At 35.4% G+C, this 14545-nt stretch overlaps 1 protein-coding gene across 2 annotated transcripts; it reads left to right on the plus strand.

Moving 5' to 3' along the window:
• The first annotated feature begins 2452 nt into the window (after positions 1-2452).
• Positions 2453-11258, plus strand: LOC108720627 (TBC1 domain family member 25). Of its 2 annotated transcripts, none has more exons than XM_018444739.1 (10): positions 2453-2490; positions 2964-3175; positions 4307-4416; positions 5144-5239; positions 5366-5531; positions 6559-7258; positions 7417-7804; positions 8192-8506; positions 8608-9024; positions 10198-11258. In XM_018444739.1, the coding sequence occupies exons 2-10, from the start codon at positions 3134-3136 to the stop codon at positions 10694-10696; spliced, it is 2733 nt and encodes a 910-aa protein (XP_018300241.1). In that variant the 5' UTR covers positions 2453-2490; positions 2964-3133; the 3' UTR covers positions 10697-11258. The 2 variants fall into 2 exon arrangements, with proteins under 2 accessions (XP_018300241.1, XP_018300242.1); XM_018444740.1 differs by having other exon boundaries at positions 6601-7258; positions 10198-10696.
• Positions 11259-14545: the final 3287 nt, after the last annotated feature.

Genomic DNA, 14545 nt, shown 5'->3' on the forward strand with positions numbered 1-14545 from the left:
TTGTTCCGCATGCATAGATATATGTATTACGATTCATTAATATCTATCGAGAAGGTAGTAAACTATTCACAAGATGACTTTATATTTCATGATACAATATTGTGGATAAGCATAGTGTAAATCATGCAAAATTTCAAGATTGACGTTAGTTGTTTTCCATTTACATCAAAACTCAAAGAATTCTCATTTGCGAAATATAACTTAGTTGTATGCACGTTCCTTTTCATTCTGACAAATGATATTCAACTGAGTTTTTACCTAATACGTCTGCATAAACTTGAGACAGTGTGTTTTACTGAGTTTTATTAACTTATATTAAAAGTGAGATTTATAAATTTGTTATGTGCGATATATAATTTTAAAGACTACTTTCCTTTTAGGAGATACAGCTAGTCGACATAAACGTCGTTCTATATTTTTCTCGACATTCAATAAATTAAATCCGTATAATAAATCAAACTAACAAAGACTCCTTACAAATCAAAAGAAATTTGAAAAAATAAGGGCAATAGGAGTTAGGCGCAGAAGACGTCGCGCAAATAATACACCCATATAAAGCATAAAACTCCTTTATTCTATTAAACGCGCTTACGTGTTTCGGCTCACTTTTGAGCCTTCTTCAGAGGCAACACACACTAACATACATATATAAACTGTGAATAAAAATTATCTTGTCATAGTGTGAGCTCCCCTACATCGAGAATATAAATGCCAGAAATTAAATCCAAATAGGAATGAAGGAAAAAGAAAAAAGAAAGGAAATATAGACATTCAATAAATTAACAAAGATAGAACGACATTTGTGTCGACTGTGTCTTCTAAAAGGAAAGCAACTAGCCTTTGTAAGAAATAAGTGACAACACGAGAAAAATATCAGGGCGCTCCGAGATTCGAACCGAGGCTTGGGTCCCTATTCTTGAAAATAAACGTATACGAAAAATTAGGAAAATATCAGGAGACACAATAGTGTCTCGATGCTAAACTGAGCGCAGCTGAGCGCAGCGACACTGCCGTGCCTCCTTTACGCCAGCCGGAGCTTTAGTTGCGGAGGATTATAGTATACGTTACGTATATATTATAGTATTTTTCTAGCTTTTCGTATGCGATACTTTTCAAGAATAGGCGCCCTGCAGTGGAATTCTGTAACTCGTTATGCAATCGTTATGTGCTCATACTGATACAGTCGCGCAGATATTTTATATGGTAAAAAAGCTGCGCAACTGTCGTTATGAACTCATAACGACTGCATAACGAATTACAGAATTCCACTGCTGGTCTCCTCTAAAATGGTAGACTTCCGTCTTGCCACTGAGCCACATAGCCCTGACGCTGATAGCTTCTCTGTTGTACCTATTTCCTCTAAATTTCTTACACCTGTCTCCAAAGTTTAAGCATCAAGAGCGACGTCATTATCTGACAAGGGAAGTTTCACAACTGTCCGGAACCGATTTGATTCTCCATAAAATATGTTGTAAAACACGAAAATCTAAGAGAGAGACATTTTTTTTATACGTGCGCTAACTTATGTTTAAGGGATGAAACACTCCTTTTAAATAAAACGGTATTTCTATTTCGAGCCGAATACCGTCGGAAGTATAAAAGATGGAAAAAATTTTTTTAAACAAAAGTGGTACGGTTTCAAGAGTACTTCATAATGATATGAAGAAAAAAAATGTTTTTAATTTTTTGTTAACAATTGTTAAACGGTTCCGGACAGTTGTGAAATTTCCCTTGTGAGTATAAAATACTCACACAACTTTAGGTTCAGTATCATTTGTGTGAAAATGGAAAGCAATTTTTGAATAACAGTCTGCCGAATTACGTGGAATATTTTATGGAAGATCGAACTTTGTGGAGCGGGGCGACGAAGCGCGACGCGTCGGCCCTGCCCACTGCCGCGGCCTGAAAAATCGAACACATTCAGTGCGAGTCGGTGCGAGTGAGTGCGAGTGTGTTCAGTGAGCATACAATTGCATACAATTGACAATTGACAACTGTAACCTCGTTATCGAGGACACCAAGTCGTTATTACGGCGCGGCATTACAACGGCGATGGCAACGATGATGATGACAACGTCGTTCAACGTCGGGCATTGACAACAGCTAGCCACCGACGTCAGCTTCAAAGGGCCAACCGCCGTCGCGATCGCCGTTCAAAACATTGATTGTCGACGTCGACACCCGCCGACACTCAACGACTCAACGCCCCTGAACCCCCCGATGTTTTACGTGCTCTCACCGACTCCCGGGGGATACATAACTATACTGAATGTATAATTAGGCGAGTTAGAAAGCGAGCATGTCTCGTTGCAGCGAGAAGTGCCTTCTGCACTCCGGAGCACACATCGTGGATTGAGGAATACCTGCACACAGCCTAGAGTAATTGTTCATTATCTAAATATCGTGCAATATTATTTAATCGAGGCTGAAGAGTATTGTCACGTCGAATAGTGAATTAAATAATTTTGAAAGATATATGATGAGATAAAGGTGAGGAGCACAGATTTTAATTATAATGTTACTATTGTACTGATGTGAGTAAAAAAATTTGATATATTTGTTAAAGGCAACAAGGAGACATTTATGTATTAAAAAATTAAGTTTATTATTTGAGTTTTGTTATATAAATTTCGAGAATTGTGATAATTTATATCGCGAGAAACTGTAGCTTTTGATAGTCACTTTTCAATCTTGATTAACAAAGTTTTAAATATCTATTATTAATATTTTATTGTAACAATTTATGATTGATGATAATATCTCATAATTTATTAATGTGTCATGGTAATATTACTTTATAAATATGCTTACAAGTATGCTCTACTTACTATTATACAAGAAAATATTCTTTGGTTTATCAATATTCTCTTATCAGTATACATTGTCTTATCAGTTAATATTTTCTTATCAATATATTAATTGCAATATTGTACTATTTTAAACTTGAATTATCAATTTTTTAGTTTTCATTCAGTTTTACTGCTGTCAAGTACGTGGTAAACTGGTAAATATCTGATGATGTATATGAATTGTCAATGCACAAAGAATTGGCAAAATGCAAGTGACGGTGATAACTGAAGATTCATCCTGAAATATTATACTTATTTGAAAAAGGACCAATATAGAATACAATATGTTTGGTTGTCCTAGAGAGGCTGTACGCGTTAAAGTCAAGGTATGTATGGTCAATTAGAAATTTCAAATTAACATACATTTTTATTCTAATAAAATAATAAAAGATCTTTATATACAGAGTTTATATTATACTGAACTTAAAATGTGGAACAACAAATTACAATGATAACTATACTGACAAAGATCTTGTCACAACTGTTCAGAACCGATTTGATTCTGCTTGAACAGTCATGACAAGCTCCTTGTAAGTATTCCAGATTTTGCTTGACAACAAAACAGATTTCTAAAGTCGTTTTGAGATGAAAATTCTAATATCAAAAAGAATATAATGATTTTTAAATGACAAATATTTGAAGCTAACTAATTGTTTGAAATATATGCTCTTCCCTGTATTCTATAACTCATTATGCAATCGTTATGTGCTCATATTGACAGTTGCGCGGATATTTTTTTGTAGTGAAAAACTGTGCAACTGTCACTATGAACACATAACGACTGCATAACGAGTTAAAGAATATAGGTCTGGTTCATTAGCAGCAATGAATGTCATTTATTTATTCTTCATGTAATAGCTTTGACATGTATTATATTTCATTGTTCATATACTCAACGGTTTTTATTCTACTATGATTAATATTGAAATGTTTAACATATTATAATTAGTAATTAATACAATAAAATGCAAAAAAGAAGTAACTACAACAGTGATGTATATTTAGAATTATAATTATTATATCTTAAGAATAGGATTGATTGAGAGCATCTTCACTATGCATTGTATGTGTGAACTACTGCATATATTATGTGTGATTGTCGAACAATTGAATTGGTTAATTTTCAGTAGTTATTGTTTCAAAATCATTATAGCTTTGACATTTTGATATTGGAATACTGAGATTTATTTCAAAATGATCTCAAGAGTTTACTGTTAATTGTTATTATACAAAATCTAGAATATCTTATATATCATGTATTTAATATAATTACATTATGTAAAATTACAGATTTTTATAATATTTTTTTTTTGTCATTGGTATAATAAATTAATTATGATACAATTAAAATAATGTATCATGTATGGCTATATAATTTTTCTGTTTTTATGAATGTCTACTATAAACATGGAATTAACAACAAATAATGATAGAATCCTTTGATCCTCTTTTTTCAGAAATGTGAAACTAGACATCGACCGGAATACCGTAAGTTTAGCGTGGATCCTCAAATAACATCAATAGAAGTATTGCAAAGTATTCTCATAAAGGCTTTTGACATAAAAGGGTAAGTTATATTAATAATAAGAAAATCTGCTAATATGATTTGTGTGTGAACGTCGAATTATATTTGAATCGTTTGAATATCGAAAATAATTTTTTTTTCCAAAAAATGCGAAGCGAGCGTTTACGTTTTTCTGATTCATGTAAAAAAGTGTCACGATAAATAAAAAAATTGCTACACCTTTTTACTCATTTCTAATAAATTGCATTAAATTTTGAGAATTTCGATAATAAAAACTAAACGCTTATTGACACTTTTCGACGTGAAGTAAATAATGTGATTACGCTGCACTTAAACAGGGTGCGTCCCATTTTGCGCTTCTAGCGCATGTAAGCATCATTTGTTCTTGTTTAATATTTGATAGATAACAAGAGTGAACTGATGCTTACAGTGTATGAGCATGAAAAGGAAACGCACTCATAATATATATGTTATATTTAAAAAATTAAATTAAGATCTTTAGATAAAAAAAGATACAATCTTTATTAATATGTAAATTAATTTGTATTGAAATACATAATATTCTAATTTTAACAATATATAATTCTTTTCTTCTTTTTTTTATCTATAATAATATGATTGATATTGATACATATGCTATTTTTTATCAGTCAAATCATCATGTAACAACATAAAACATCACAAAAGAATTACTCGAAACAAATATTTTTATCTAAGCATACCATAAAATATTAAACCGAATGCCGTAAAAATTGCTTGCGTGCCGTAGGGAATTTACCGTTTTGTATCGAGCGATCGATGACTATGGGTCAGAGACGTATCTCTTCCTACTCTCGGACTGGGATTTGGATGCCGCGTTTATCAGGTGACTTAATTAATTAATTTTTATCAAGTAAATTGATTAATTTTAATAGATAATAATTTAATAAATAATAAAACATACAATCTATTCTACATTATAAGCATTTTAATTTAACATGTTATTTTTCAGCGCATCGGAGCCATATCTCTATCTGCAGGTGAATTTGAAACCCTTCGGTGAAACTGGAGACTGCGAGTGCTACTGGGAGCAAAATGCGCAGGAAGTTTTGACACGTCAGCAGGAGACCGGGTTTCCTTACAGGACACCTAAGTTACCCGGTCTCATAATGAATAAAGTAAGTGCCGTGTCGCGTCAGTGACGATCAGCAGTAAAACAACATTCAAGGTTTCACAAACGCCTAGTACTTCTGGAGAAATATCAAAAAGGCAAAACACAAAAATTTATTAATTCCTCTTAAGTTCATATTTTTCATTTGAGAATCATACTTTTTAAATTATTTTAGTTTTTAAGTTGGTATTCATTTTTTTCATATTTCTCAAATTATTAATCCTCCTTTATTTTTTATACAGGGTGTCCCATTTTAATTGATCACCTCAAATATCTCTTGAACTGTGCATTTTAGAGAAAAATACTTTAGACAAAAGTTTTGTGATTTCGAGGAGGACATAAGATAGTATCATTGGTTTGATCTTGAGTGGCCTTGTCAAGATCAGGACAAGGATACCTTGAATTTTTTTAATTGAATTCTTCACTTTTCAATACATATTCTTGTAGCACACCTCGAGAACTTTCCAAAACACTATAATAAAATATTTTTTCATGAAGTACTTTTTGAGTTATAAGGCTTGAAAGTTATAGTATCGCTGGCATTATCATTACTTAAGATGCTCAGACGATGGCTACAACTTTTTGAATGTTGTTCAGTATCATGACCTTGAATAACATTCAAAAGGTTTTAGCTATCGCACGTTTGTGTACCTTGAGTAATGCTAATGTCGGCGATATTGTAACTTTCAAGTCTTATAACTCAAACTTCATGAAAAAATATTTTATTATAGTGTTTTGGAAAGTTCTCAAGGTATACTACAAGAACACGTACTGAAAAATGGAAGATTTAAAAAAACATCGGTCACATTGACGTAGCCTTGAGAAGGCCACCCAAGTTCAAACCAATGGTATTATACCATCTTATGTCCCCCTCGAAGTCACAAAACTTGTCTAAAATATTTTTCCCTAAAATGCACTGTTCAAAAGATATTTGAGGTGGTCAATTAAAATATGACACCTTGTATATTACTTTTATTATATTTTATTATTTTACCTTTTTTTATGTTATTTCTTTGTTTTCATTATTATTACAGTTATCAGGTGTATCCAATTTCGCGTTTAATCTTTCGTCACAGATGGAAAGGACACTGAATATGGTGCAACGGGCATTGGGCAACTTAGGCGACGAGTCGTCTCATCAGCAAAATGTTCAACCTCCAAGACCACCTTTGACGGACGCTGAATTTCGTCGATTTCTGGATCCAATCGGCCAAGTAGTGCATTCCAAGGAATTAAGGGCAGTTATTTATTTTGGCGGAATTGAACCTAGTTTACGCAAGGTAGTCTGGAAACATATCTTGAACGTGTACCCAGAGGGGATGTCAGGTCGCGAACGGATGGATTACATGAAGAAAAAGGCACAGGAATACCAAAATCTACGCGAGCGATGGCGAGTGCTAGTGCAAAAGGGACAGAACGTCGGTGATCTCGGCTACGTCACTGGTATGGTAAGGAAGGATGTCCTCAGAACGGACAGGCATCACAAGTTTTACGGTGGTTCGGACGACAATCAGAACACAGCGAGTCTCTTTAACATTCTGACAACATATGCCTTAAATCACCCGAGTGTAAGTTACTGTCAGGGTATGAGCGACTTGGCTTCACCTCTTCTCGTTATAATGCGGGATGAGGCGCAAGCTTACATCTGCCTTTGCGCCCTCATGAGAAGATTGAAGGATAACTTCATGCTCGATGGTATCGCCATGACTACCAAATTCGCTCATCTCGCAGAAGGTAGATTATCATTTAAAATGTCTTGCAATTTATTTATTCTCTAAGTTTCAATCTTGTTCACAATGCTCTGTAATCTACATTTTCATTTTAATATATTTTCATCTTATAATACTCCTTGATAATGCCATTATATCAATATTAAGATATATTTTTTGCAGGTCTTCAACATTATGATCCTGATTTCTATGCATATTTGAAGTCGCATCAAGCAGACGATCTACTCTTTTGTTATCGTTGGCTGTTGTTAGAAATGAAACGTGAGTTTGCGTTGGACGACGCACTTAGAATGCTCGAGGTTCTATGGGCAGCTTTACCAGCGTCACCGCCGACCGGCGAACTGAGTCTTGCCGAGGTGCCTTTTCCGCCAACATCGCCACCGCCGAGTCCGAATGTAAAGCATATCCGCGAGAACGCGTATACTAAGGTTTGCGCTATTAGACGACAAAGTTCCTCAGCCAGTATTGCCGCTAGCGTGAGGCGAAAGGCCTTCAGTACCGAAGAACCGAGTCTGCAATCATCTACTGAGATTAACGGAGAAACGAAAAGGTTTCTGTACTTGAAATCAGTTTTCGAAACTTTGCTTTTCGGATAAAATATAAGGGTGCGTTCAGACTATCGAGCCGCGAGCCGAGCCTCATCCACATTCAAAGCTTTGATGTGAACCTATATTCATTTCGATAATGTGGATGTAGGCCGAGCTCGCGGCTCGGCTCACGGCACGGCTCGCGGCTCGATAGTCTGGACGCATCCTAAAATTTATAGAAAATGTATAGACAAATTTATAGAAGATGTACACAAAGAAATATAAACGAAAAGTATTTATAGACAAACAAAATACTTAATAATTTTCGATTCTTTCTTTTTTGCACTGTTAATTAAAGTTTATGCAATAAACGACAACTTTAATTCTTCTAATCAAATGCCTATTTTCAGATCCAATTCGCCGTATGAAGTATTTTCCGATTCAGAGAATGATTTAACCAGCACAAAAAACAGAAGGAATAATGAATCGACAGAAAAGTGCCTAAGTACTGATTCTCTTCCAGTTAAATCGAAACGCGCAAATCTTTTGGAATTGAAAGAAAGACTGAGTACTCCTAACAAAGAACAGACTAAAAACAATGAACAGAATGATAATTCTGGTGAAAAGAAATGTGCGCGAGTGGTAAAGAATTTAAATGAGTTCTTAAACTTTACCAGTCTCAATCGTAGTAAAGTCACGCCCAGCGACGCCGAACCTGAACTCAGGTAATTACTTTCGTAGAAAATATTTCTTGTAGCTCAAGATATTCTTGCATGTATTTCATAAAGTTAAAGCGATTCAAAATTATTATACTTCATTATCGCAGACGTGTCTCGAGCGAGAGCGGCGTCATCAGAGTATTGAGGGATGAACCAAGTTCACCAGACGATCCTACGGATTTTTTCCCGATGACCACGTCGATGACTAGAGAATTAAGATTAGAATTGGAATCGTTAGATCGACAAGTGTTTGGGCCTTCGCCGCCTAGTGAGCTACAATGCGACTGCGTGCTTTCAAAAAGAGAAAGTGATTTACCGGAGAGCGAGACAGAAACAGAATTGGCGAGATGCAGTCCAGCGGCGGATGTGTTTGTATGGGAAAATCCTTTACACACGTTACAACAGAAGCATCACCCCACGACTCCGGACGAGCAAGCGGAATTGGAATACGACGGTGAAATTTTGGAGGATCAGAATGGCGTGAAATCCGTTACGCCAATTAGGCTACTCAAACGTACCACTAAGTAGGTACACATTTTCATTTACAAAGATTTATAGATTTGAAAATCTTAATAAGATAAAAAAGAATTTATAAACTTTCTGCTAAAAGTTTAGTTGCTCAGAGAAAAACTTCTAAATTAAAAGTCTCTTTGAGATTTTATTTTCTAATAAATTTTACCTATCTTCTTCATTTTTTTTTTAATGTAACGCTTTCAAAGTATCGATAGAAAATATCTTTATTCATTTTATATTTATATATATCTCCTTTATATTTCTGAAGTAATAAATATATGATAAAATCTTGTCATTGTAATATATGTCACTATATGTAATATATGTCACTATAATAGAACAATTCATATTTCTGCATAAATATGCAAGGTCAAAGGCTCTGTCGGCATCTTTAAAATTTCAAAGAAATCAGTAGGGGAGAGTGGTCTAAATCGGACCTTCCCCTGGTTTAGATCGAAAACTCTTATTTTTATGGATTTTTAGATAAAATTTTAAAATATTTTAATGTATTTCTCTTAGTATTGAGTAAAAACGAGCAATTTGACAGTCAAAGTTAAAAATTTTTTCGGAAAAAGAAATTACTGACTGTTTATATTATTAGAATTGAAATCAATAAAACTCAACTAATCTGAGTCTGATGACTCATGATATTTTACTGATTTAATTGCTTGGACCAGAACTAGTCAGCCAATCACCAGTACTACAACCAGGCCTATCAGTTATTCACTGTACTGTCCGATTTGGACACGGGTCCTTTCGAACTTTGGAACAAATTTTTATAATAAACCGCAAAAGTGATCACGAAATGCTTGATATTTTTGAATTCTACACTCTTTAATTATCTTAAATCAATTACTTTTGAAATTTTTAACACCTTTTAAATAATGATTTACAAGGATTTTCTTTTTTAAAAAAATTTTCGCATGATGACTGAAAATACATATTTGCCTCTATTTTATGAATGTTATGATAGAGAACTGTCAAACTGCTATCACATGTTCGATGTCTCATACGGACTTTACATTATAAATAGTACACAAATCTGCTTAACCGTATTCATTTAAATTAAAAAGGTCCTATTTGGAACATGGTCCGATTTAAACCACTCTCCCCTATTATATCCAATTATAGGAAGATATGTTTCTTTACATTATTTTTATTAAAACGCTTCGTTCATCTTTCAGATCTGAGTCGGCGTCAGATAGCGAAGGAACCGAGAGTTGGCATCAGAACCCACCTGTACCAGAAAGTCCAACAAAACAACAGCAGCAGCAGCCGCAGCAACAGCAACAATCACAACAACAACAACAACAACAACAATCTGTACAAGAGCAATGCGAAGAAGTAACAGAACTGACTAATCTTATACCTGCGGGAACAAGCGAGGACCAACTGGGCGAAAGCTCGTTGCCGCCACCGCACGAATTCGGTGGCGGCAATCCCTTTCTAATGTTCCTGTGCATCACTCTTCTGCTGCAACATCGGGATTTTGTTATGCGCAATCAAATGGATTATAACGAGATGGCGATGCATTTCGACAAGATGGTTCGCCGTCACAATGTGATTCGTGTACTTAATCAGGCGCGGCAACTATTTGCCGGTTATCTCAGGAGACATTCTGTCGCTTCGTCCTCTTCGGCCGGTTCGACTTCCGCCAGCAAGGCAGACTGCGTGAACGTGTAACTCAACTTTAAAAAACGTCAAGTTATAATTTCAGATTTCAGAATTATTTCATTTAAAATGAACAAGATTCAAACGGCACATATCACGGACATTATGTTGTCAAAAATGTTAAAATTCAAAAGGCTTAAAAGAACTCAAAGTAATTCTGTTACGGTGCTCTTCGACTCACAACATACGTGGAACATTTATGATATTCGTTATACATCATTCGCAGTTTGTATCGCATGAGGAGTGTTTCTGATTAACCATTCTTTCCTTCGTATTTCTTTTTCTTTTGGTATATAATAAATAGACTTCTTTCAAATAATTAAATAAAGATTATCAATTGTAGACATTAAAAATATCAAAATCCAAACGCGACAACGAATAAGTAATCAATAATGCGAAAGCAATAAAAGCAACGTATTTACAATCATATACAGAAATTTTAGAGCTTTTTTCGTAAGAGCAATTTTTCAAGATAAATCGAATAAAGAAGAAAAGACGATTGATCAGAGACAAAACCACTTAGGTCCGTACTTATTAGCAGTTAAGATGAAAGGATTCGTTGGGAGAGCTAGGGATACAACGATCTGAAGCGCTTTAGTTAATTCGCGAACGGCATGCGTAGCCCCGTTCGCTCACGCACGTTATCATTCCATCGCGACATAATGCACTCCATCATCCGCACGCATCGACAAACCCTCTTTCGCTGTACCTCGAGATAGAATTAAGCCCTTAGCTTAATGCATTCGGGCGACGACGGCGTTGCGCGTTCTCAAATGCGTTAAATTTGTAAAATACATCTATATCTATCCTAGCAGCTGAGTTTTACTTTGTTCTCAAATAGTACGTTTGAGGAACGACAATAAAGTGCATTTAATTTTATCGCTGATTATAAACTTTTTGTATCATTGAATCTAAACCCGCTGTTCAAATTACGAAGATATTCTAAGATAGTTTCAGCGTCTTCTAATAACAAACAATATAAACAAGTTTCGTTCGCTGAATGATTAAATGCGCTTAAATCTGTAGTAATATCTACACTATTTAAGCAACGTTAAATTGCTGAAAGTATATCTCGTAAAATAATTTTTTTTTACTAATTGATGATATGATACATAGGACATGTAATAATTAGTAAACAAGTTTAAATTTATTTTTTTTTATAGTTATACATCTCTTCTCTATTTATTTTCTTTTTAAAATATGAGTTTTTTTATTTATGAAGTGTATATTTTATCTTGTTTGTAGTTAAAAATATATGTAATATATTATGTATAACACCAATGAAATATCATCTGTAATGGTAGAAAATTAAAAGGCTACTAGTGCATTAATAATACTTTTCCATTTATAAAAGTAAGATGAATTCAATATTTGCAGTAGTATCTAAATATACAACAAGTAATATCCTACTATCTATTCAAATACGGATAAATTTTACAAAAATTTTTTGTTAATGAAAGATCGCAATTTTTCTCAAATAATCAGTAACTTTGTCAAAAATTAAAAAAGTCATAAAATTAAAGTAATTATTTATTAATTATCCAAATATGATAAAAATTTGTATTATAACTATCATAAATTTAATTTAATCGTTATCGCATCCTGTATAAGATCGAGGTAATAAAATGAAGAAGAACGAAGATTTAATACAAAAAGTGCAACTAAGGTTCATTTTATGCATAATTCGCATTATATGTCATTTTATTTTTCTTTTAAATTTAGTGAACATAAAGATAAAATAATTCATCATGCAATGAAACAGAACGTTCTCCACAGAACACGCACACGTGATTCTGGCGCATGCGCAGTTCACTACATTATATAAATTATCATAACTTCACAATACTCGTGGCAAATTTCATTATCCGGAAGTCTTTTACAAAGAAAAAAATTCTACGATTAATCTCTCGGTTCGTGAGGCAGAGCGACGCTTTTTTTCTGTAGAGTCGTTCATTTCAGGCAAAAACGCGTTATAATTTTATCGATTTTTAAACCGTGTAGCTAAACTGAATAATTACTCATGTTAATATCCATTACGATCCATTATAATGTATTACAATTGAGAAATATCTATTAGAAATTTTCAATTTCAAGAAATTGTAGGTTTGTCGCGTCGCATGCTCCAACATGTTCCAATGTGCTCCTACTATAGCTCTTACTCACTCCAACGCGCCTGATAAAGTGAGTAGGAACTATGGTAGAAGCATGTTGGAGCTTGTTGGAGCTTGTTGGAGCTTGCGATGTGAACAAACCTCGTGCCTGCGATCTGCCAGCGCACTGCGCACTCTCAGTAGTCTCAGTTCTGATCGCGCTTGCGCTTACAAATTGCAAACATGGTTCCTGCACACTGGACGCGGAAACGCTTGCCGCGCGGCAAAATGTAAAGGAGCTTACAGACCAGAGCGGCGCAGCGGTGAGATAGGCTCCTTCACGCGGTAGCCAATAAGCTTATAGCTCCTAAAGCTGGTTCTATATTAGTTGCATCGCAAACGTTGCGGTCCAATCAACATCGATCTAGCTTGATTCTGATTGGACCACAACGCTTGCGACACGCTTACACTGTGCCTAATGTAGAACCAGCTTAATGGTTCATTAGTTACCGCGTCGCATTTTGCCGCGCGGTAAGCTTTTCCGTGCCCAGTGTGCAGGAGCCATCAGTCGTAATCTTTATACCGGTTGCAGATCAACGCGACTTTCGTCGCGTGCGACACGCGATATCCAATGAGCGTATAACTTTCGAATGAGAACATCGGTAAAGGTGTACGCTCATTGGATATCGCGTGTCGCGCGCAACAAACATCGCGCTGGTCTGCAGCAGGCATTAGTCGTAATTTCATTGGCTGCATTCAGCGAACTCAACAGTTGAGTGAACGTTCGCTGCTATTGACGTATTCTTCTAGATCTAAAATTATGATTGGATGATCTAAAAGAATACACCAATAACAGCGAGCGCTCACTCAACTGTTGAGTCCGCTGAATGAGCCCATTGGTTGCGTTCAGAGAAAACTAATCAAGGTTTGTTCGCGTCGCAAGCTCCAACATACTCCAACATGTTCCTACCATAGCTCTTACTCACTTCAACACGCTTGATAGAATGAATAGGAGCATATTGGAACATGTTGGAGCTTGCGACGCGAATAAACCTTCAGTTAGCGCTGGTTAGTGCTTAGTGATTCTTCAATATAATTGGTTCTTACACTTAGATCCAGTGAAGAACTAAAGGTAAGAACCAATCGTATTAAAGAATCACTAAGTGCTGATTAGTTTTCTCTGCTGAACGCAGCCATTAAGCTGGTTTTACATTTGTCGCATCGCAGTGTCGCAAGCGTTGTGGTCCAATCAAAGTCGAGCTAGATTGATGTTGATTGGATAGCAACGCTTACGACTCTGCGATGCGACTAATGTAGAATCTGCTTTAGGGTGAAGTCCCATCAGGCATGTTTGCCGCGTATCGCGTAAGCGCATAACCAATCAATAATCAGTAAAACGCGAAACTATAACAGCAGATCGCTTCTGATTGGTTACGCGGTTATGCGATACGCGATAAATACACCTCATGGGATTCCACCCTTAGTCGCATCGCAGTGTCGCAAGCGTTGCAGTCCAATCAGAGTAGAGCTAGCTTGACGTTGATTGGACCGCAACGCTTGCGACGAAGCGATGCGACTAATATAGAACCAGCTTAATGTAGAACCAGTTTTATCGTGTGTTCTCGTCAAGAAGACTAGGGCCGGTATTCATAGTCGATTCTTATTTCAAGATCGTCTTAAGTAATGTCTTAATACGCTAATGTGGCTCTCTTATTGGTTCGTAACACCTCAAGGCTGAACTTGAGATGATCTTGAATATAAGAACTGACTA

The sequence above is a fragment of the Mycetomoellerius zeteki genome, unplaced genomic scaffold (assembly GCF_001594055.1).
Source record: "Mycetomoellerius zeteki isolate Tzet28-1 unplaced genomic scaffold, Tzet1.0 scaffold154, whole genome shotgun sequence".
NCBI lineage: Eukaryota > Metazoa > Arthropoda > Insecta > Hymenoptera > Formicidae > Mycetomoellerius > Mycetomoellerius zeteki.